General features: G+C 44.0%; 2 protein-coding genes across 4 annotated transcripts; both read left to right on the top strand.

Annotated features, from left to right (window-relative positions):
• The first annotated feature begins 984 nt into the window (after nucleotides 1–984).
• On the top strand, nucleotides 985–15,331 carry LOC103187389 (CDKN2A-interacting protein). Its single transcript, XM_042342597.1, has 4 exons — nucleotides 985–1,286; nucleotides 9,779–9,912; nucleotides 10,102–10,176; nucleotides 11,347–15,331. Exons 1-4 carry the CDS (start codon nucleotides 1,024–1,026, stop codon nucleotides 12,771–12,773), a joined length of 1,899 nt encoding a protein of 632 aa, XP_042198531.1. The 5' UTR covers nucleotides 985–1,023; the 3' UTR covers nucleotides 12,774–15,331.
• A 4,502-nt stretch (nucleotides 15,332–19,833) lies between these two features.
• Nucleotides 19,834–23,263, top strand: ing2 (inhibitor of growth family, member 2). Of its 3 annotated transcripts, none has more exons than XM_007906852.2 (2): nucleotides 19,834–20,131; nucleotides 22,076–23,263. In XM_007906852.2, the coding sequence occupies exon 2, from the start codon at nucleotides 22,081–22,083 to the stop codon at nucleotides 22,729–22,731; it is 651 nt and encodes a 216-aa protein (XP_007905043.1). In that variant the 5' UTR covers nucleotides 19,834–20,131; nucleotides 22,076–22,080; the 3' UTR covers nucleotides 22,732–23,263. The 3 variants fall into 3 exon arrangements, with proteins under 3 accessions (XP_007905043.1, XP_042192903.1, XP_007905046.1); XM_042336969.1 differs by lacking the exon at nucleotides 19,834–20,131 and adding an exon at nucleotides 20,453–20,609; XM_007906855.2 differs by lacking the exon at nucleotides 19,834–20,131 and adding an exon at nucleotides 20,900–20,915.
• Nucleotides 23,264–23,859: the final 596 nt, after the last annotated feature.

Raw genomic sequence — 23,859 nt, 5'->3', positions numbered from 1 at the left:
CCGACAGTCGTGGATTGAGTGACCATATTAATCTTTTTTAAAGGGACACACACAATATAATGGAAAGAGTAGAGAGAGAACATTCATGGATTATTAGGCTCAGTTTAGCAAGAGCCAAATCTTGGGGACCCCAGACTGTGCATTGGGGTGTTGCTGGAGTCCTAACCAATGAAACCCGCATAGCTTGCCATTCAGAGCACTGTCTGACAACAACAGCAACTTGCACTTATATAGTGCCCTCCACGCAGGGCAGCATCCCAGAGCGCTTAAACAGTAACCGGAGCCTGACTCTGAGCTGGGGTGGGGGGGATGGAGGTGATCGTAGGCGCGGGTTTTAAGGCGGGACTTGAAAAAGGGGTAAGAGGGGGCAGGGTGGAGGGATCGAGGGAGCGTGTTCCAAAGTTTGGGGGCGTAGTGACTGAAAGCGCAACCTCCAGTGGTGGAGCGGAGGGTGCGAGGACCGCCCTGCCCCTTAGAGCTTGGGCTTGCAGGGTCAACAGGAGCTGCGTGGGATGACTTCCTGCCCCCGGTGACTGGTCTGCTCCTCCAGGTGCTGCCGGTGAGCCGGACTGGCGCTGTCACCAGCAGTGCCCTGGATTCGGAGGGAGAAGGGCTCAGTGACCAGTTATCTGAAGGGACCGGTTAGACATGGTCTGGTTTTGTGGTCTCCGGGGCAACGCGGAGCGGCCAGGAATGTGCGGGGGCTCGGAGCAGGGACACTGCCGGCCCCGCCCCTCACACCAGTGGCATTTGTTGTTGTTGTCCCGAATTGGTCCGTGGGGCGGCGCTGTGTGCAGTACCTGAATGGGCCGCGGGGGGCGCTGTGTGCAGTACCTGAAAGGACCGCGGGGGGGCGCTGTGTGCAGTACCTGACTGGGCCGCGGGGGGGGGGGCGCTGTGTGCAGTACCTGACTGGGCCGCGGGGGGCGCTGTGTGCAGTACCTGACTGGGCCGCGGGGGGCGCTGTGTGCAGTACCTGACTGGGCCGCGGGAGGGGGGCGCTGTGTGGGGTGGGAGCGGATCATGGCGGCGCCTGTGGAGGAGGACGACGAGACGGTGTGCGAGTTCCTGCAGCAGAACCAGGGCCTGGCGGCCTGGGCCGAGGGGCTGAGGAGCCACCACGAGACCGAGAAGCAGTGGAGGCTGCGGCGGCAGTTCATCCTCCGCAACATGGAGGACTTTAACATCAGCAGAAGCCAACCAGGCCCGGCGGCCGCCAGCACAGGCCTGGACCGTCTCCTGTCACTCTCCATGGTGTGGGTCAACCATGTCTTCATGGGCTGCCGGTAAGAGAGGGGGGGGAGGGGGGGGGGGAGGGGAGGGGGGGGAGAGAGGGGGGGGGAGGGGTGGGGGGGAGAGGGGGGGGAGGGGGGGGGTAGGGGTGGGGGGAGAGAGGGGGGGGAGGGGTGGGGGGAGAGGGGGGGGAGGGGTGGGGGGAGGGGTGGGGGGGAGGGGTGGGGGGAGAGGGGGGGGGAGGGGGGGGGGGAGGGAGGGGGGGGAGGGGGAGAGAGGGGGGAGGGGGGGAGGGGAGAGGGGGGGGAGGGAGAGGGGGGGGGAGAGAGGGGAGGGGGGGGAGGGGGGGGAGAGAGGGGAGGGGGGGAGGGGAGAGGGGGGGGGAGAGAGAGGGGGGGGGAGGGGGGGGGGGGAGGGAGGGAGGGAGGGTGGGCGGGGAGGGTGGGGGGGAGGGCGGGGGGGAGGGTGGGAGGGCGGGGGGGGAGGGTGGGCGGGTGGGCGGGGGGGAGGGGGGGGGAGGGGGGCGGGGAGGGGGGCGGGGGGGCGGGGTGACAAGAGGGAGGGTCGGGAGAGCGAGTAAGTCAGTGTGCAGAGAGGAGATTAGCGGTGAGGGTGGAGAGGGAGTGAGGATGGATAACCGCTGCAGATGTCACTTGCGCGGTGACGGTGGTGAATCCCACCCGTGCACCCAACACACAGAGCGGGACCGGTTGGAGCCGGGATTGGGACCACCACGATCCCACCCACGTCATAAGCGGAACCGCACTACACCAAAGCTCCTTGTAACACGGTCGCCCGGAGTAACAGATTGTGATGGTCTGCAATTTTGTTGTTGTTGTTGTCGTCGGCCGCGTGTCTGCCACGCGCAGAAACCCATCACCGTGCTTAAGAGTATCCAAACCCAGCCGAGATTTCCACGCATCCCATCTACACACGGAATCTACAATCCCAGAGATACATTGTTGGAACACATCCCGCTTACCTAATTCTGGAAATTATTTTCCGCAGGTTGGCAAGAGCCAAGACTTGGGGCCGCCAGTGTGTGTGTTGGGGTACTGCTGAGTTCTGAGTAGCTAAAACCACGTACCTCGCCACTGCTTGTGCAGCTATGACCACTCTACCCATTAGGGCCTTGGCTTGTAGAGTTAACAGAGCTGAATGGGATGACTGCCCCCAGTGACTGGTCTGCCCTTCCAGGTCCTACCAATGAGCCAGACTGGTTGTGCTGTCATCAGTAATGCCCTGGAATACAGTGGACCTGCCTGGCTCAGGAACTGGACTACAGAGAGTTGGCTCAATTCTGACACTCCGTTGCCAGGCAAGTCACCTTGGAGCCACTTCACCTCCAAGGAGACAGCGCTTACCTCTCCCCACCCCAAGGAACTCCCTGCAACCTTCCCGGTGGGCAACACATCTCAACATGAAAGGCATGAGAGCATTGCTACCGTATTCTTGTCCACAGCTCGGACACATCCTCCATTGAGCGATGGTTCCACCAGTTGGAGGGTTGAATAATTTGTTCTTGGATGTTTCATTTGGTCTGTTGGGAGATGGAGAGCCAGTGGAGCCAAGCGCATTCAGAAACTGGTCTGAGACAGAGGCTGCAGTGTTCTGGATGGTCTGCAGCGGGGGAGGTTGGTAAGCAAGGGTTTGGAGTAATCAAATACTGAGGCGATGAGCAATTCATCATCTCAGCTAAGCATCACAAGAGAAAAGTAGTGGTAAAGGTGGGCACTGTTTCTGAGGTGAGGGAAAGCAGAGCGAGTGAAAGTCCAGATGTCGGGTGTTCGGTCACACCTATTTTCTGTTTTGTAAACGGTAATAGGGATACCAGGGATAAATTGTTACGTTGGGGATATATTCTTGGCAGATAGGAACAGAGGAATTAGGAGGCGATTCGGACCCTCGAGCCTGCCCCGCCATTCAATAAGATCATGGCTGATCTTCTAACCTAACTCCATCTGCCGCCTTATCCCCATATCCCTTAATCCCTCTATCCTTTAGAAACCTATCAATCTCAGTCTTGAATATATTCAAGAACTGAGCATCTACAGCCTTCTGGGGTAGAGAATTCCATAAATTCACTACCCTCTGAGTGAAGAAGTGTTTCCTCAACTCTTGGAAAGGGCTGTCCCTTAATCTTAAGACTGTGACCCCTAGTTCTAGATTCTCCTACCAGGGAAACAGTCTCACATTGTCTACTCTGTCAAGCCCCATAAGAATCTTATATGTTACTATAAGATCAACCCTAATTCTTCTATATTCTAGAGAATATAGGCCAGTTTACTCAACCTATCCTCATAGGTCAACCCCCTCATCCCAGGAACTAATCTAGTGAATCTACACTGCACCCCCTCTAAGGCGAGTATGTTCTTAAATAAGGAGACCAAAACTGCACACAATATTCTAGGCCCGGTCTCACCAAGGCCCTATACAGTCGCAGCAAGAATTCCCAGCTCTTGTATTCTAACCCTTTTGCAATAAACGCCAACATGCCATTAGCCTTCCTAGTTGCTTGCTGTACCTGCATATTAACTTTTTGTGACTGGTGTACAAGGACACCCAAATCCCTCTGAACACTAACACTAACTAGTCTTTCCCCTTCTAGAAAATAATCTGCTTTTCTGCTTTTACTACCTAGGTGAATAACTTCACAATTCCCCACATTATATTCCATCTGCCACCTTCCTGTCTACTCACCTAGCCTATCTATATCTCTTTGCAATCTTTTTGTGTCATCCTCAGAGCTTACTCTCCCACCTAGCTTAGTATCATCCGTGAATTTAGATATTTTAAGTTCTATGTCCTCGTCCAGATCATTGATATAGATTGTGAATAGTTGAGGCCCAAGCACTGATCCTTGTGGCACTCCACTAGTCACATCCCGCCAATCTGAGGACCCGTTTATCCCTACTCTCTGTTTTCTTCCCGTTAGCCACTCTTCGATCCATGCTAATATATTGCCTTTAATTCCATGGGCCCTAATCTTGTATAGCACCTTATATGTGGCACCTTGTCTAACGCCTTCTGAAAATCTTAATATACTACATCTACTGGTTCCCCCCAATCTAACCTATTAGTTACATCCTCAAAAAAACTCTGAAAGATTTGTTAAGCATGACTTCCCTTTTGTAAAGCCATGTTGGCTCTGCTTAATCGTGTTATGGTCCTCTAAGTACCCCACAACGTCCCTAATTAAGGATCCTTTGTGGAGACCTGTAGCTCAGTGGTTAGAGCACTCGCTTTGCAAGTGAGAGACCTGAGTTCAATTCCAGGCAGAGGGCGAAACCTTGGGCAAGTTTCCTTACTCCACACAGAGCCTAATAATAATCCCTCCAAAACCAATAATAAATTGGTCATTTTGAATCTACGACTGTTTGTGGGACATTGCTGTGCGCAATTGGCTGCCGCGTTCGCCCACAAATATACAGTCAATTCACTTTACAGTGTGTTCTGTGAAGCGCTTTGGGACGTCCTCCCAACGTGAAAAGTGCTTATCAAATGCAAGGATTATTATTATAGAATTTTCCCTACCACCGATGTCAGACTGACTGGTCTACAGTTCCCCATCTTCTCTCTCCCACCCTTCTTAAATAGTGGTGTTATGTTTGCGATCTTCCACTCAATGGGAACCGTTCCAGAATCCAGAGAATTTTGGAAGATCAAAAATGAGGTATCCACTATCTCAGCAGCCATTTAAAACCCTATGATGTAGGCCATCAGGTCCAGGGGATTTGTCATTTTTCAATCCCAACAGTTTCCCTCGTACTAATTCTTTACTGATGTTAATTTCCCGAAGTTGCTCACTAACATTAGCTTCTTGGTTTCTCTCTATTTTTGGTAAGTTTTCCGTGTCTTCTAATGTGAAGACAGAAGCAAAGTATTTGTTTAATGCCATATCTTTGTCCCCCATTATAATTCCTCCTGTCTCTGCCTGTAATGGACTCACATTCACTTTTGCTAGTCTCTTCCTCTTTATGTATTTGTAAAAATTCTTGCAGTCTGTCTTTATGTTCCTCGCTAGTTTGCCCTCATAATCCATTTTCTCCCTCCTAATCATTTTCTTAGTTTTTCTTTGTTGGTCTCTGAAGCCCTCCCAATCCTCGGGTTTACTGCTATTTTTCGCAGTACTAAAGGTCTCTTTTAATTTTATACCTTCCCTAACTGCTCTAGTTAGCCATGGTTGAACCATTTTTCCCGTGATATTTTTATTCCACAAGGGAATATGTGATCACTGGGAATTATGTACTATATCTCTAAAGGTTTGCCATTACTGGTCTACTGTCATATCCTTTAATCTAATTCCCCAGTGTATTTTAGCTAAATCTTCTCTCATACCTGCAAAGTTGACTCTATTTAAATTTAAGACCTTTGCTTCAGACTTAACTACATCACTCTCTAACTTAATGTTAAATTCCATCATGTTATGGTCACTCTGCCCCAGAGGAGCCTTGACTTCCAGATTGCTCATTAGCCCTATTTCATTACACAAAACAAGATCTAGGATCGCCTGTTCCCTGGTTGGTTCCTCATCATATTGATAGAGAAAACTATCTCTAATGCATTCTATAAGCTCCTCCTGTAACGTTTGCCAATTTGGTTTTCCCAATCTATATGAAGATTAAAATCACCCACTATTAGTGTATTTCCTTTTCTACATGCTCCAATAATTTCCTAGTTAATACTCTGCGCAATACTGTGACTGTTGTTCGGGGGTTTATAAACTACTCCCTTGTTATTTCTACCCCTTGATATTTCGTAATTCCATACGTGTATGTAGTCATACACATCCTGATTTTCTGATTTAAAATCCTTCCTCTCTACCGTTTTTATCCCATCCTTTATTAGCGGGGCTACCCCCCCCCCCCCCCCCCACCTCGTTTTACACATTGCCTATCTTTCGTATATGCCGAATACTCCGGAATATTTAGCTCCCACCCTTGATCTCCCTGTAACCACGTCTCAGTAATGGGTACTAGATCATACCCGTTTGTTTCTATTTGGGGCTTCCCCGCTACTCTCTCTGGGGTCCCCTTACCTGCCTGATTATCAGTTACTCTGTCCTGTCCCTGACTAGTAACGTAATCTATACGTTCCCTGAGCCTCAGGGGAGTGACTGGCTCCAGGATGAAACTGTCGAGGAAGCTCCCCCTTTCCCTAATACTGCGCAATGTCTGCACCTCAGATTCCAGCTCAGCTACTCTGCTCAGCGGAGCTTCCTCAGTTGCAGACACTTGCTGTAGATGAAGTCGCCCGGGCTCAGGCTGCCCTCCATCAGCTCCCACATACCGCAGTCCTCGCACATCACCTGCCATGCCATCCTCCTCTCTCTCTCATTCTGGATTTTAGGGATTTTTTAAAAAAAATGTTAAGTTTTTTTTAAAAGATGACGACCCTATCGCGCATATGGACAAATTAAAACAAGTGCTGCAGCCGCTGACCACTGCAGGCTTTAAAATAAATTTACGTAAAAGCCAAAAAGGAAGATTCTAAGTAGAATTCCTGGGGCATATTGTGTCAGATGACAGAGTGGGACTCTTCGAGGGATATCTGGAGAAAATTAGAAAATTAAAAACACTCAAAAATCGGAGCCAACTCCAAGGGATTTAAGGATTGTGCAATTAAACTCGTGACGACTATGTTCTTAATTACACCATCATTGTGGAGTCCTGTAGCTCAGTGGTTCGAGCACTCGCTTTGCAAGTGAAAGACCTGAGTTCAATTCCAGGCAGAGGGCGAAACCTTGGGCAAGTTTCCTTACTCCACACAGAGCCTAATAATAATCCCTCCAAAACCAAAAACAATAATAAATTGGTCATTTTCAATCTACGACTGTTTGTGGGACATTGCTGTGCGCAATTGGCTGCCGCGTTCGCCCACAAATATACAGTCAATTCACTTTACAGTGTGTTCTGTGAAGCGCTTTGGGACGTCCTCCCGACGTGAAAAACGCTATATCAAATGCAAGGATTATTATTATTATTATTATCATGGTGTGACCTCTTTACCAGAGGCTAACATAATTGTGAGGTGTTGAGAGTGTAAAAATTTCTGCCCAGTTTCCCGTGGAAATTGGGGAATTGCAAAAGGCAGTTTTGCAAGGGTGCCCTTTAGCCGTTAGAGTAAGAGGTACGGATTTGATAGAAATTTTTCAAATGGGGAAAAAAACGCCATTGGAAAAATCGGACAGGATAAAAAAAACTATTCGAGTTCTCCTAAGCAGCGAAAACATTTGACCTGGAAGAACATTAGCAGCGTCTACTACCGTGTAGCTAAAGTCAGAAACCCAGCACAGCCTTGCGAGAAAACTATTATTTTTACTCGATGTGTGGGGATTCGTTCTACAGCTCGTATAAGAGTAAGACAAAAAAAGCACTGAAACAGCGGTAGGCACTGTGGGAGAGTCTCTTGCAAGAACCCACAGTGGAATTTAAAACTAAAGAGGAACCTGACATTAAACTGGAGTAAAAACAGAAGTCACTCAGATCACTCAGCAGGTAGGCAGCATCTATGGTGAAAATAAAGTTGGAAAATGGGCTAGAGGACAGGGGATGATGGGTTACAAAGATGGTAATGATGCAAAACAAAGGAAGGAATGCAATAAAACAGGGGAAAAGAGGTGTTGTTAATGCAAAACAAAGGGGGAGAAAATTGCAACAAAATAGGAGAGAGAAAAGGTGTGTCTGGGACCCAGATGATGTGGTAATGGTCACAGAAGAGGGGGAGGGGGAAGGTGAGCTGTTACGGTCTGAAATTGTTGAAATCAATATTGAAGCCAGAGGACTGTAAGGTCCCCAGCAGATAGATGAGGTACTGTTCCTTGAGCTTGTCCTGTGGCTCATCAGAACAGCGTAGGAGACCATGGATGGAGAGGTCAGAGTGCGAGTAGGAGGAAGAGTTAAAAGTGGCAAACTCTCCATTAAACTGGAGTGTTTGTTACCGGAGATTAAACCCCCAGTGGAGATTGAGCATTGGGAACTGGTTGAGGGATTGACTTATTTACTATGACGGGTCTGCCCAAGAAATAGACCAAAAGAGACAGGCAGGGATAGGCAATGCCATGGGTAAGTGGACTGCAGCGGGTGGGAAGAATTGGGAAAATATGCGATTCCATGCAGAAGTTTGTTGGCACATGTAGCTGAAGCCATTTCCCTGCTGGAGGCTTTAAAGCTTCTCCCATTGGGTACAAAAGCAGTGATTATTTTTCCGACTCTGTTTTGTTTGCAAAGCATATTTAGATGACCTGGTTAATTGAGCTACTGAAAATTGGACAAACCATAAGGGAAAACCCTTAGAATACAAAGATATTTGGGGCGAAAAAATGGAAACACCTGTGATGCACATTTGGCACACTTCAGAGCATCATAAATATGGGTTACATACAAATGGCAACGAGCTGGCAGATATGCTGGCACGCTCGGCTTGTTTTTGAAATGAACAGATGCCAGTAACAAAGGTGTTAGTTACAGGAACTATTAACTGTAGTACAAAACCTTGGGCAAGTTTCTTTACTCCACACGCCTAATAATAATCCCTCCAAAAAAACAAAACAATAATAAATTGGTCATTTTCAATCCACGACTGTTTGTGGGACATTGCTGTGCGCAATTGGCTGCCGCGTTCGCCCACAAATATACAGTCAATTCACTTTACAGTATATTCCGCGAAGCGCTTTGGGACGTCAAGAAGACGTGAAAAGCGCTATATCAAATGCAAGGATTATTATTATTATACTAATGGCCCTGTACTAACTGAAACGGTGACACAGCTGCGGGCAGGACGGGCTGCTAAATTGGAGTAAAGGGAAGAATTAGTTGCTGAAGGTTCTAAGCTGTTCTGGCGGCGAAAACCAATTGATTCCACCAAAACGGGCGCACGATTATTTTATTACCATGGCTCATGATTGACCAGGGAGTCTTCATAACACTGATTTGCAGGATGTGGAATCCTGATTTCACCAAAGATGGCTGTAATCTTACTTTTGACAAGTCCATGTAACAACAACTTCCACTTGTAAATCACCTTTCATGTAGAGTATCAACGTAATTTTAGCATTTTAAACAGTGCAATAGTTACAGGTGAATTCAACACAAATGTGCAAGGACATAACCTTTTTCCAAGATTGCAAAAAAAATGATACTTGCATCTTTTACATCCAGATGTAGAGTCGTGAACTTTACTGAAACCCATTTACTTATTCAGAAATCTAATATACACAGTGGAAGTATACAAAACTATACAATAAACAATAGATCACAATTCTAAACTCTATCTAGTTGGCAGTGTCATCATCAAGATTTTAAAAATATCTTAGGGTTTATTGGCCCAGCTCATAAGTGAGAATGCCACCAATTGAATCAGGCTGTAACCAGATGTACTTTTCAAAGAAGAGGGGTCAAGAATGTGTAGAACTGAATCAGATGATTTACAATGGCTATATCTTTTTATTCCAGCCTGATTCAATCAGCTACTTGTTACAGTCTACACTGTAGAGTTTGTTGTATACCCGATAACCAGTTGACACTGTTTGTTGTTTGTAACTTAGGTACACAAAGGAGGTGATGGATAAAGTGCTGGAAATGGGAGAGGACATAAAAATTAAAGATGCTCCTAGCCACACATTGAGAAGTGAATTGGTTGGCAATAAAGTGAAGAAAACAGAGGTTTCAACCAGCAAAGGTTAGCAGATTAACTATACTTTAAAGGTTATTCCAATCTTTCTTAGCTATTTCAGATTATTAATTACATTTTATTCACTTGTGGTAGAACAGCATCTATCAAATATATAGTTGCTAACTATTTTTGTGGTTGAATTCTGACAGTTATAATTGATTTCTTGTTGTTATAGTTTCTAAATATTTGTTACAGATATTCCAGTTGCTACAACAAAAGATGAGCAGGTTGCCAATAAGGTGAAGAAAAGGGAGCTTTCCGACAGCAAAGGTTAGCGATTAGCTATATAAAACAATATTGCACATCCTTTCATGTCAGGAGTACATCTCAAAACGTTTCACTGTTGAGTTGTTTGTGTGTAGGTCGGGGCTAAGGAAGGTGAGGAGGAAGGAAAGGTGACCGAAAGCAAGGTTGAAAAGATAGATCTTGAGGTGGGCTTTAAAGGTGGGACGGAAGGAAGCAGTTCCAGTAGCCTGAGGTAGAATGGCTGAAAACCTGTCTATTATTGTGGGGCAGATTGTGTGGGAGACATGAAACATGCCAGTGTTATCTGAGCAAAGTGAACAGCCAGGGCAGCTCAAGACTATACTTGGTTGCCAGGTTTTGAATGAGTTACAGTTTGTAAATTTAGCACAGATTAATGAATGATAAAAATATTGTAAAACCAATGATAGCTGTCTTAACCATACCGTGTGTAACTTTTTAGTATTTTGAGGAGAACTAAAATTATGAAATTATTATAAGAAAAATTATAATTCTGAATCAAATCAAATTGCTCATTCACTTCATGGCTGCTTGTCAGTGATTAATGTGTACAAATTGGCCTCCACGTCACCCACAAAATAAGTCCCTGCATTTTACAGTATATTCTGTGTAATGCTTTTGGGAAATCCTCCCGATGTGAAAGGCGCTATACCAAATGTAAGGATTATTGTTGTTATAAATGCAGTGCTCATCTGACACTCAATATCCTCATATCGTGTCACTAGTGCTTTGAAATGTTTCAGATGCAAAAATGTGAATCCTGTTAAACAGTGAATAGCTAAGTAGAGTCCTGTAGCTCAGTGGTTAGAGCACTCGCTTTGCAAGTGAGAGACCTGAGTTCAATTCCAGGCAGAGGGCGAAACCTTGGGCAAGTTTCCTTACTCCACACAGAGCCTAATAATAATCCCTCCAAAACCAAAAACAATAATAAATTGGTCATTTTCAATCCACGACTGTTTGTGGGACATTGCTGAGCGCAATTGGCTGCCGCGTTCGCCCACAAATATACAGTCAATTCACTTTACAGTATATTCTGTGAAGCGCATTGGGACGTCCTCCCGATGTGAAAAGCGCTATATCAAATGCAAGGATTATTATTATATTATTATTATTATAGCTTCAAACTGAAATGTATTCTATAATGTAGATTCCATACATGATTGTTTATTTCAACAGAAGGAATAGGAGAACAACCTTGCCCAAAGAAACAACTAGTCAAAGAAGATGCACCTGGAGGATTTGCTTTGACCTCTGAAGGCGCCGGAAATAGTGACCATGATGTTTGTCTGAACAGAATCCCAGGTCTGGATGGTTTTTCCCCTAGTGGATCATCAGAAGCTTTGTCAAAGCCCCAAGAGGATGACCAGATCGCTTCAGCACCAACTAACAACTCAAACCAAACAGATGCCTCAAGAGAAAGTGAAGGAAAACTAATTGTCACTCAAGAGTCAGATCCCGTCTGTCATCAGCAGGCAGTGCCAAGTCAGCCTGGGGCTTCAGCACAGACCATGCCTGGTCCATCTGGAGAAGTCAAGTCCAAAGTTCAACCAAATATTCAAAATGGCAGCAGATCTGTGGAGAGTTCCCAGAAAGCTGTTCTGACTCCTGCCCCACAAAAACTTGTTCCGATTTCCATCCCACAAAAATCTGTACAGACTCTTCCTATCTCACAAAAAATGGTTCCCACTATTATCTCGCAAAAACCTGTTCAGATTCCTGCCCCACAAAAACCTGTTCAGACTCCTGCCCCACAAAAACCTGTTCTGACTTCCATTCCACAAAAATCTGTACAGACTCCTATCTCACAAAAACCTGTTCCCATTGTTATCCCACAAAAACCTGTTCCCACTATTATCCCACAAAAACCTGTTCCCATTATTATCCCACAAAAACCTGTTCCCACTATTATCCCACAAAAATCTGTTCCCACTATTCCACAAAAACCTGTTCAGACTCCTCTCTTGCAAAAACTAGTTCAGACTTCCATCCCCAAAAAAGCTGTTCAGGCCTCCGTCCCGCTAAGAGATCTTCAGGCTTTAATCCCACAAAGATCTGCTCAGGCTTCTATCCCACAGAGAGCTGTCCAGACTCCCACCTCACAAAGCTGCAAGACTTCCTTAACAACTGTTAATCTAACTCCTGAAGTTATGAAAGAAAAACAAACATTCTACAATAAACTCTACAAGGCTATAGCGTGGAAACTTGTCTCAGCTGGTGGTTTCAGTAATGACATTAAACACTTTGAGATGTTGAACAACTGCATTGAGGCGGCGAAGAGTACCTTGGATTCTGTGTACGTTCCTTTGAAAGACATATCTGAACTGCACCTGCCACAAAGCTCTGCCCGTGAAGGAATTGTTTGCGAACTAAGATGTAAATCTGTTTATTTGGCTACAGGCTACGGAAAATGCAAAGTGAGCGCCACAGAAATGGCTGCTAAGGAAGCTATTAAATTGTTCTTGAAACACAAAGTTACAGTAAAGATATGTAAAAGAAGATTTAAAGGAAATGAAATTGAAGACTTAGTACTTTTATGTGAAGACTTGCATCGGCTAAATCTTGCTCCTGCATTAATAAATCCCTTAGAGTCCTGTGCAAGGTAAAAAAACAACCTTGTAAATGTTTTTTTTTCTGATCAAGAAAATAGAACATTTAAAAAAAATGCACTTGTAAGAATACAGGAAATTGATAATTGTGGAGTTATTATGAGTTTAAGAAGTATTTTACAGCTATTGGTTACAAGTTTGTCTCAAAGGTGAGATAGAAATAACTTCCTGTAGTTTCTAAAAGTACTGTTTTTTTAAAAAAAGTTAAAACTTTTTTTGGATACCTGGCCCAAGTTTAATATGAAAATTAACGTCTGGTCTTTTCTGAAAAAAGTACTCGTTCAAATACGGTACCAAAAATTTCCTGGTAGTCATTTGAATTACAACATTATCTTGAAGGGGCTGTATGTGTTAACTTATATTTTCAAACAATTGATATACAGAATGTTTTTTTCTTTCCTAATTGAAATAAGGTTATGCAACTTAAACCTGTAATCTTTGGTGTGTGACCTCACAACCTGTGAGAAAATTGTTCAAAGTTGGCATTCACATTCAGGACATAAGGATAGGATAGAATATGTAGGAGGAATCAAATCACAATTTTTCAGTGAAGGTGTGTTTCAGAGATTTATTATAAGGCGCATTGTTGAATAAGAGGGAGCTTTAATTTGAATCTGGTTGCCCCATGGCTGAGTGCTTGATGCTTCTTAAAATGGAAGGGCATTCCATAACCCGTCACTGGCATTCTTCACTTTGAACACAAACATTTACCTCTTCCCCCCCCCCCCCCCCCATCATCCAAAAAGGAATTATGTTGTATTTATCTTGATGTATTTGAATTTGCCTCCCTTTAGTTAAGTAAGAATGACAGAACTAATGGGAATCCATTAGTTTGCCTGCTCGGCCTATTCCCTCAAGCTGGTAAGGTATTAGTAGCTTCTCATCTGCTAATCTTTCAATTGCATTCCTTTTTGATACAAAATTGACTTTTCTGATTCTGCTGTCAGTTTGATGCCAGTTGTACGAAAATAAAGCTCCTTTAACATCCTTCCTCGTGCTTTCATTCTAATATTTCATTTTTTCTTCTGGTGTCTATTGAATTTTGATTTTGTTTAGTGTATTGAAATCCTGGTTATAAATGAATTCCATGGAAACTCTAAGCAAACTCTTCAGGCCCTGAAACAAGACATGCTCGGACTATTGTCCTGCAGGATATTTGACACCGGGTAAACTTTTAATCACTTAATGACATATTTGGCAGCATCCAAGCAAGCTGTGCAATAACAGAACATATGAACAAGGCTATATACAGTTGAATATTACACAACAAGGAACTTACGGTCCTTTGGATGAGACATTAAATTGAGGTCCCATCTGCCTGTTCAGGTGGATGTTAAAGATCCCATGGCACTATTCGAAAAGAGAAGGGAGCTTCTCTCTGTCCTGGCCAACAATCCCTCAAATAAAATTGGTCACTCATTCCGTGTTGGACCTTACTGTGCACAACTGGCTTCCACGTTTCGCCCACAAAATACATAGTCAATCCAATCTACAATATATCCTGTGAAGCGCTTTGAGACATCTCAACTATGATAAAGCGCCATATCAAATGCAAGAATTATTATAAGTTATACTATAAAAATCAACAGTTGAGCTTAAATAGGGAGGCACTTGAGAGGTATTGACAAAATCTGATGAAATCCTGGCAGTTGAATTGATGAGCTAAAGTCTCTTAGTACCTTATTTAGAAGATAAAGCAAAACTCCAGAATTTAACCCTGCAAGATTTATATGCGATTTCAGTGGGGATAATATACATTTTTGGGTTTTACTCTGGATTGCTTCTGCTTGTAAGTAAACCCCAAGCTGTGCAGGTAGCCTGTACTCTATTAACAAATTGAGGCAATGTATTTCCTCAAATATTTCCATTGTTGCTAATTATCACACTGAAAATGTTTGTGTTTCAGTTCCTTTTTTAAGAACTGTTCTTATCAAATTCTGAATAGTTGATGATGCACCTGCCCCCTTTCCATTTCATTCAGGTGTAAGTACAGTCTTACCAAATCTTCATTTAGAATTTGGAGATGCCGTTCACACAGTTTGATTTCTGCTTTCAAGTGAATTGTGATTTAACCTCCAGGTAATATATTTCGTGTGACAGTGTTCTGTTTCTATATGTTTGATGTAATCCAGATAATTTTATGGATCATTTACTAGAAGGATATTCTAGCGACAAGATTCAGTAGACAGCAAATACAAGTATTAAATGAGTCCATTTTACTATGTTGGATCAAGACTATGCACAGAAGTGTTGTGCCTTCCACCAGGAACCAGATTTGTAAAATGTCTCTACCTAGAACACAATTGTTCAGAAATTGTCAGTGGTAGGGATTAATGTTTTGAATGCCTACTGATGCACTTAAGAAAATAGTGACTAGTTTCAGATGGTAGCAAAAGTATACACAGAAGAATAGTGCATAATTTAATTTGTTTTTACTGCTTTGCGGTGAGGAAACGGCAGAAATGGTAATTGTAACCTGCAAGCAATAGATGTTATTGAAATGGTGAAAGATTATATTTGTTACCTGTACAATGAAATTGAAAATAAATTCAACACAATTTAATCTAGTTTCTGAACATCTGAATGTGTGATGAATATTCGGACTGTCTGAATATTTTTATGTGTACTGCACTGAATAACTTAGTATTTGCATTTGCATTACATGACTAATTTTTCTCTTCTAATACACATGCTGGGGTAAGGTTCCCCACACCCTGTGGTATTGCACCAAAATATACAAAATAATAATCCCTCCAAAAAAAAGTAATAAATTGGTCATTTTCAATCCACGACTGTTTGTGGGACACTGCTGTGTGCAATTGGCTGTTGCGTTTCGCCCACAAATTCACTTTATAGTATATTCTGTGAAGCACTTTGAGACATCTATAAGACGTGGAAAGCACTATATCAAATGCAAGGATTATTATTATATATTATATAAAATAGCTGTTCATGTATTAATCCAGATAGTGAAGGGTTCAACAGGGTATTAGTGGCAGAACTTCTAGTAAGAATACCTATAACCTCAGAAATTCCCTCCCATGCGTCGTCAGTCTTTGTAAATTTTTCCCTTTCTTTGATTCCTTCACATTTTGTGTCACTCACTGTCTTTCACTCTTCTCTTATACACTCAGTCATCTCTATCTCTTCCCTATATCTTCCTTGTGTTTGACACAGACTTCTGTCTTTTAGTTTCTACTTCCCATTTTTCTTATCGTAATTTTATGCTGAGAATAAAAAATACACATTAAGTAATTTAAGTAGTCGGACTGGATAAGAGAGGGAGGGAGAAACAAAATGTGCAAACATTGAAATGCTTGATCAGTCACTTTAGTGTGTAAACATTAAACTCTTTTCAGCTTATTCAACTCACTATGACCTACTCATTCAACAAACCAATTTTGAGCTCTTAACTAATAATCTATCACTTAAAAAATGACCTGCAAAACCAAATAGGAAAAGAATCCCAAACTTAGTGACAGTTACTGTTAAATTGCTAATTATTATACTCCCCTAAAGGATTCCTTATGCCAAGCAAAATGTCCAATCAGATTATATTGTGTGTCGTAGTTTCCAGATCACTGAAGTTCTAACAGAAGAAAGCAGTTTCAATTTCAACCCAACATAAAAAGCACTATATAAATGTAAATGTGTTGCTTAGAAGCACATTGAAGCATAGAATTTAAGTACTTAAAGTACTCTATGCTGGAGCTATCAACTTCATTCCCAATGCCCTATACCCTTTAATGTTGTTGCTCTTTAAGTACTTATTCAATTCCCTTTTAGCTGTTATAATCTTAACTTCAAATTAATTTTTGCATTTGATATACCTTATCACATAATCAAAGTGTCTCAAAGTGCTTCACATGATTTACTGTACATTGTAGTGACCATGTATTTTGTAGGCAAACACAATACAACACTGCTGAGCAAGATTGTGCATAGCAGTGTCCCACAAACAACCATGAAGAGAATGACCAATTTTATCTGGACAATTGTTGGCATGGACACAGGGAGAAACTGCCTTCTTTTTTCCAGTAGAGGGTTCTTTTAAGAGCCACATGAACAGGCAGATAAGACTTGGCTTAATGTCTCATCTGATGGACGGCACCACTTGACAATTCAGCATTCCCCCAGCATTGTATGGGAGTGTCATCCTACAATGAGCTAAAAATTCGAACACTCGCCTCGCAAGCGAAAGACACGGGTTCAATTACCGGCCGAGGTGAAACGTTAGGGAATCAAAATGTTTTCCCTGCCTAGGAATCAAACCCAGGTCCTCTCACTTGCAACTGTCTAAACAATACGCTACAGGACTACTGTATCATGCAAAGATTATTATTATTTTATAGAAGGTTGTGGATTCAAGACCTACGTCAAGCGTTTGAGCTCTCGGGTTCTGTCCCAGGGTCAACAACACCTATTTCATGGTTGTTTCTGGAGCATTTCTGCATGCATTATTTGCCTAGAAGTGTAGTCACTTTTCAGTAATTCTCTGTAAAGAGCTTTTCATCAAATGTAAAGATTATCAATGGTTGGCCTGAGATTAAAATCATGGAGCTCAAAAGAGAAGGATTTGTACAAATGTTGAAAGAGCTCTCTTGTGTATGAAAGTAATCTTCAAATCCCTTCACTGCATTTCAATATCAGTGCTAACCTACAAATCAGCAACTTGGAACGCATGACTTTCAAAATATTTATTTTTAAAAAGCTCAAAATGAACTCAGTGAATCCCAAACAATGTTGAAATGGAACTGATTGCAGTTGGGGTTCTTTTGTAGACGTGCAAATTAACTAAGTCTGTTTAAGCCAAGAATTGTACACTTTTCGGAAAATGTATTTTGTACCTTAATTTTTGGCGGCAATTTCACCCCTCCCCTGAAGATGGTAACTTTTGTTGGGATGCAATTTCTGGCAATGACCAGCCACTCCTCATGTCCGAGCACAAAGCATTTCAACTATAGGTGTAGGTGGGCATCACTTCCAGGTAAACTCATCCTCTCACTGTATGTAGTTTTCATCAGGTACTGGATGCTCTTCAGAAATGCTAAGTCTGATTTATTTTAGGAATATCCCTACACTAATGGACAGGTAGTGGAAATCTTGTCAGTCAATGCTCGCAATGAGACTGCTGTTTTAGTTGATTAAACTGTTTTGGTGGGTGGGAGAAGAGGGGTACGATAGGGTGGAGTGGCAGAGCGAGAGGAATTAGGAATTGGATAGTGAAGGAAGAGGGCAGAGGGTACAATTGGGAGAGAGACTATAGGTGATTATATGTTTTCCAAATCAATGTGGAAATGAAACTTTGATTGCTGTGGGGGTTCTTTAAGTTAGAAATGCAATCGATCAAAGTCTGTTCCATCCAAAAATTGTACACTTTTGGAAAAATATGTACAATTAGTACTTTAGATGGTTATTTTTATTCTCATGTAGGTTAAACTCCAGCAGTACCTCAGATACACTTTCAGGTTCCCAAATCTTGGCTCTTGCCAACTTCTGCCTAATAGTCTCTAGAATTAAGTAAGCAGAGTGAGTCCCTCAAGACTCTAGGAGACCTCTAGGAGAGAGTATATATTCCATTCCCAACACAGGAATATTACACATTTGAAAGGAACTATCTGTTTGATTCAGATACTACCGAGCAAAGTGATTGGATTTCTCCAATCATATACCCAGCTAACAAAAAAATTCAAGACATGGTAGCCAAATCACAAATTCATATTTGAAGACAACGTGGTTGTCTGCATCTATTTGCTCAGCGTTATTATAGAAAAATACTAAACTGTATTTTTCTACTCATTTCCATCGTGGCATAGTACAAAATTTATCTGTAGTAACTAATCGCGATAACAACAGCTTGCATTTACATAGCACCTTTCATATAAAATAAAAGCCTCAAAGCTAAAATGCTTTACAAATAAAATGTATAAAGAACAACAAATCACACTTGTATAGCACCCTTCAACAACAATAATTTGCATTTATATAGCGTCCCTTACGCAGGGTAGAGCGCTTAAAGACCTCACAGGACGCTTAAAGACGTCCCAGAGCGCTAAAATGAATGTTTTATTGCAGGCCAACTCAACTCGTGAGACATTTGAATATGATGTGTGTGTTTGCACGGTGATCCAAAGGGAATACAGCTTCATCTCATCAATTCTCATCTTTATTGTGTCCGTTCTCAGCCTCGTGATATTTTCGTCTCAAGTAAGTGGGGGGGGGGGGGGGGGGGGGGCGTCAGTAAAAGGTGCACAACGGGACTTTGAACTCAAGGAGATGCTCTGCACTTGTAAGAAGTGCCATTCTTCAGATTAGACGTTAAATCTGATTAAATCCGCCCGCCCGCCCGCTCATGTGGATGTCATGTGGATGTCAAAGATCCCGTGGGACTATTTGAGAAGACTTCCTCCGACACTTCACAGTGAAATCCCGTGAGGAATTTTGAGACGTTTTGACGACACGATCAGCCGAGGTTTTGCCGCGTGTCCATAAGGCTGAAGAAAGCGGTGCCGGACACAAATCTGCAGAGAGCACTACTTTCGCCCCCAAAACCCCCTCCTCCCCCCAAAAAAAAACCCCAAAGCCAAACAGTACGAGTTTTGTCCCGAGTTGTGACCGTTTCAGAGGGACCGACTGGAATCTGTCCATTTAAGGGCATCTCAATTAGCATAATTTATGCGCGAAACCTCCACAAGTATTTTTTTTGGGGGGAAAAAAAAAGCCTTTCAAACATCCCGAAGAGGGAGTCCGGTGCGCTTTGTGTTGTAAAAAGCCTCTCTTTTTTTAAAAAAAAACAAGACGACGTTAGTTAAGCCCAGCGCACCGCAAGCGTGAAGTGGTCCTCTCTTTGGGGGTATTTAAGGCGGGCGATGCCGACCTTGTATAACGAAGCGCTCTGAAGACCTGTTCACTAGGCTACAGACTGAGGACTCGGTTCCTCGCCATCACTGCCCGCCTAGGGGAAAGTCCCCGGACCCCAGAGCAGCGAGTGCTCCCGCCTCATCGGCGGTACAGCCCCCGTCACCGCAGCTCACGATCACCGCCAAGACGCCGGGAGTTGGCCGAGCGTGTGAGCGCCGACTTGGGGGCCTCCGTCACAGCCGGTAGTTACGCAGGTAGTGTGGCTCCCTCCTCGGTGAGGGGGGGAGCGCACCAACAGCACGGGGCTCATTCTCAGGGCGCTGCCTTTTTTGTTTGAAAAAAAAGTACTAGGCCCCAACCGCCGCTGCGGCTGCGGCTGCGGCCGGTCACCATGGCAACCCACCGCTCTGGGCTGAAGAGAAGAAGGAAAAAAAAATGAACCTTTTTTTTTTAAAAAGGGGTGAAAAACGGAGAGAACCTGTGCGAGCGGAGAGGTCGGTTGGTCCCGTCGACTTTTTTAAAATATATGTATATTTTTGTTTAATTATTTGATGGCAGTGACCATTCCCCCCCTCTCCCCCCCCCCCCCCCGCACTGTATCACGTGGTGACAGGCGCGGGCCAGTCAGTTTGAAGTGACCGCGGTTCAGGCCCCGACCTCCCCCAGTGCAGCGCAGCGCAGCTCCCCGGCCCAGCCCGACCCAGCCCGACCCGGGAGCCCGGCCCAGCCCGCCCCGGGAGCCCGGCCTAGCCCGCCCCGGGAGGTTGCTGCTCTGCCTGCCCCTTGCCCGGCCCGGCCCGGCCCGGCGCGGCCCGGCGGCAGGTCTCCGCACTATGCTGCCTCACTGCCCGGCGGCCGAGAAGCCCCGCACGGCCCGGTACGTGTCTCACTATCTGGAGAGTGTGGAGGCGCTGCCCCTCGAGCTGCAGCGCGGAGTGTCCCGCCTCCGGGAGATAGACACCCGCTACCAAGGTAAGGCCCGGGGGGGGGGCTCAGCCCCCGAGAGGGGAGAGGAGCTCAGCCCCGGGGGGAGAGGAGCTCAGCCCCGGGGGGAGAGGAGCTCGGCCCCGGGGGGAGAGGAGCTCGGCCCCGGGGGGGGGAGAGAGGAGCTCAGCCCCCGAGGGGAGAGAGGAGCTCGGCCCCGGGGGGGGGGGGAGAGAGAGGAGCTCAGCCCCGGGGGGGAGAGAGGAGCTCAGCCCCGGGGGGGAGAGAGGAGCTCGGCCCCCTGGGGGTGGGGGGCTCAGCCCTGAGGGGAGGGGTTGGGCTGGGAGACTCTGGGTAAGCAGGTGCTGTACAAATGTAATTTGTTGTTGTTGTCCTGGAGTTGGGACTGGGATTGGGATTGGGATTGGCAGCGGAATGTGGGAACGGAGCCGACCCTCTGTGGTGGTCTCCAGTCCATGTGCTGAGCCAGTGGGGTCCGCAGTTTTCCGGGGCGCTGCTGCCTCGTTGGCGGGACCCCAAAGGCAGACCGGTCGCCGGGGGCAGGGAGTCCTCCCGCCGGCCAAAGCCCAAGCCGTGAGAGTGGTCCTTGCTGGACAAGCCGCGGGAGAGCTTGCCGGACAGCAGTATCAATGGAAATCTATATGGTTTTAGCTGGTTAGACCCCAGCAGTTACCCCAACACACACACTGGGGTCCCCAAGCCTGGGCTCTTGGCAACCGACCTGAGCTTAATACTTCCTGGACTTGGGTAAGCAGCCGGATGCTTCCCTCCAGCAAACTATCTCTGGGATCTCCATGTGCAGGTGGGATGCATGGACTTCTCAGTTTGGTTTGGATACTCTTTAAGCACGATGATGGGTATCCTGAATTCGAACCTCGCCAGACTGGAAACCAAAAGATTAAAAATATTTCTGGAGGCCCAAATTTCCACGGGCCTGCGGGTAGACCCCGACCCCGACCCCCAACTGTCCTGGTGTGCGCCAAAGCTATGCTGAGCAACTCACGTGATGTTTGTTCCCCACCTCACTGTCGTTGCCGGCCTTCACGGTAGCCATGTGTAAACCTGCTTTGGTGAGTGACTATGTGAGCAGAAGATAGTTTATTCGCACATTAAAACAGTGCCAAAAATTGCAATACCGATCAAATTCTTCCCCCCCCACCCTCATTAGTTGGTTAGCCAGGACTAATGTGTAATATATCCTTGAATCCTCTCTGGTAATTTTACATTTTATTTGCAACTCCCTGTTTAATATTTTGCTATGGATGAAAATGCTGAAGTTGATTTCAAAACCTATTAAATTATTTATTTAGGACGTGGTTGGAAGCTTATTTTATAAGTCTGTAGTTACTTTTTAAGAGCTTGACAGATAGAATTTTTTATTTTTTTATAGATGCAGGATAATTTAATTTTAAAGACTAGAATATTGAACATTCAGTATAATTCTTGCTGTGTCCATTGTATGTTAATATATCTTGTCTTTCTCTCTGTTTCAGAAATCATGAAAGAGGTTGATAATGCTTATGAAAAATATAAGAAGGAAACAGATACAAGTCAAAGAAAACAATTGTTGAATAATCTACAACGCGCATTGATCAATAACCAAGAGCTAGGCGATGAGAAAATTCAGATAGTTACACAAATGATGGATCAGGTGGAAAATCGTGCGAAGCAGATGGAAAGTCATTCTGAATATTTTGAGGACCTACTTGAACCAGAGAAGCTCAAAGCAGAGCTGCCCCAATCAGAAAGGTCTTCCAAGCGGTCACGTAGACTGAGAAATGGAGATAACCGTGACATGTGCCAAATCAATAATGATACTGAAGAGGGAGAGGACCAACCAAAAGAGAAGAAATCCAAATCTGCCAAAAAGAAGAAACGTTCCAAAGGTAGACAAGAGAGAGAAATCTCCCCTGTTGACTTTCTGATAGATCCCGATGAACCCACTTACTGCCTCTGTAACCAAGTGTCTTATGGTGAAATGATTGGCTGCGACAATGAAGAGTGTCCGATTGAATGGTATCATTTTTCTTGTGTTGGACTAACATATAAACCAAAAGGAAACTGGTATTGTCCAAAGTGTAGAGGTGATAATGAAAAGACCATGGACAAATGCCTAGAAAAATCCAAAAAGGATAGAAGATCAAGATGATTACTTTTTTTAAATAAAATCAAATACCATGTATAATTTTTAAAATTCAGTGTTGGGCTGTAACGTATATAAAGCTATGCAATAATATTTTGTCTATAGTTTTAGCAATAATTCAGCAAAATATTAATATAAAGTAATTGATGCATTAAAATGCAGTATGTGTGCTGGTGTGTTTATTGAAAATAAGAAACAGATATATATATTTCAAATAGTTTACCCAAATCAGATTTGCATTAGTGATACAGTATCAACCTAAACTTTTAAACTACAATACATTATGTAGAAAGATGGTAACGCTCTGTGTCACCAGCATCATGCTTTGGCTGGGGGACACAATAAGTTATTGCAAATAATTCTGTGCTTGTTGTATATGGGTCATTGCTGCTTTATGCTGTGGTACATTCCGTAATTAAGGATAACCTTACTCAGTCTGATAATAGTGCTTTCAATAGAACCACAGTATTTGTAATATTTTTACACTTTAGTTGTTGCCTAATTTTGTAATACTTGAATAAAACAGTCAGACAGGAAATTGCATCTTTATTATGAAATGGTGTTTCTGCAAAGGTTAAAAAGCTGCCTTCAACAAAGCTGTTTGCTCAATAATTCAATATCTAATAACAATTGTTGTTTTGGTATGGATCTAAAACAATTTTGATCAGTGGATGCGTGAATGAAATAATAATAATTAAAAAAAACTTGCATTTGATATAGCACTTTTCACATCTTCTGGACGTCTCAAAGTGCTTCACAGAATATACTGTAAATTGAAGTCAGTATATTTGTGGGCGAAACGCAGCAGCCAATTGCGCACAGCAGCGTCCCACAAACAGTCGTGGATTGAGTGACCAAATTATTGTTTTTTTTGAGGAATTATTATTAGGTGTGTGGAGTAAGGAAACTTACCCAAGGTTTCGCTCTGCTGGGAATCAAACCCAGGTCTGTTTGCTTGCGAGGAGAGTGCTCTAACCACTGAGCTACAGGACTCCACAAATGTTTTTTAGTTTGTAGTTTTTATGTATCAGAACCTAAAACAATCCTTCCTGTTTTGTCACTATTACTAACTATCCGTTCACGATTTTGATAGGACTAATAATGTGCAACCACTATATAATAATATAATAATTG

The sequence above is a fragment of the Callorhinchus milii genome, unplaced genomic scaffold (genome assembly GCF_018977255.1).
Source record: "Callorhinchus milii isolate IMCB2004 unplaced genomic scaffold, IMCB_Cmil_1.0 Scaffold1, whole genome shotgun sequence".
NCBI classification, from domain to species: Eukaryota; Metazoa; Chordata; class Chondrichthyes; order Chimaeriformes; family Callorhinchidae; genus Callorhinchus; species Callorhinchus milii.
This window is presented reverse-complemented; position numbering and strand designations above follow the sequence as displayed.

Bases quoted from the DNA above. Each gene is read 5' to 3' on its own strand.
- LOC103187389 (XM_042342597.1), top strand. From the start codon at position 1,024: ATGGCGGCGCCTGTGGAGGAGGACGACGAGACGGTGTGCGAGTTCCTG. The intron at 9,913-10,101 runs GTTAGCAGATTA...TATTTGTTACAG, and splicing joins AGAGGTTTCAACCAGCAAAG to ATATTCCAGTTGCTACAACA. The intron at 10,177-11,346 runs GTTAGCGATTAG...TTATTTCAACAG, and splicing joins GGAGCTTTCCGACAGCAAAG to AAGGAATAGGAGAACAACCT.
- ing2 (XM_042336969.1), top strand. From the start codon at position 20,471: ATGCTGCCTCACTGCCCGGCGGCCGAGAAGCCCCGCACGGCCCGGTAC. The intron at 20,610-22,075 runs GTAAGGCCCGGG...TCTCTGTTTCAG, and splicing joins GATAGACACCCGCTACCAAG to AAATCATGAAAGAGGTTGAT.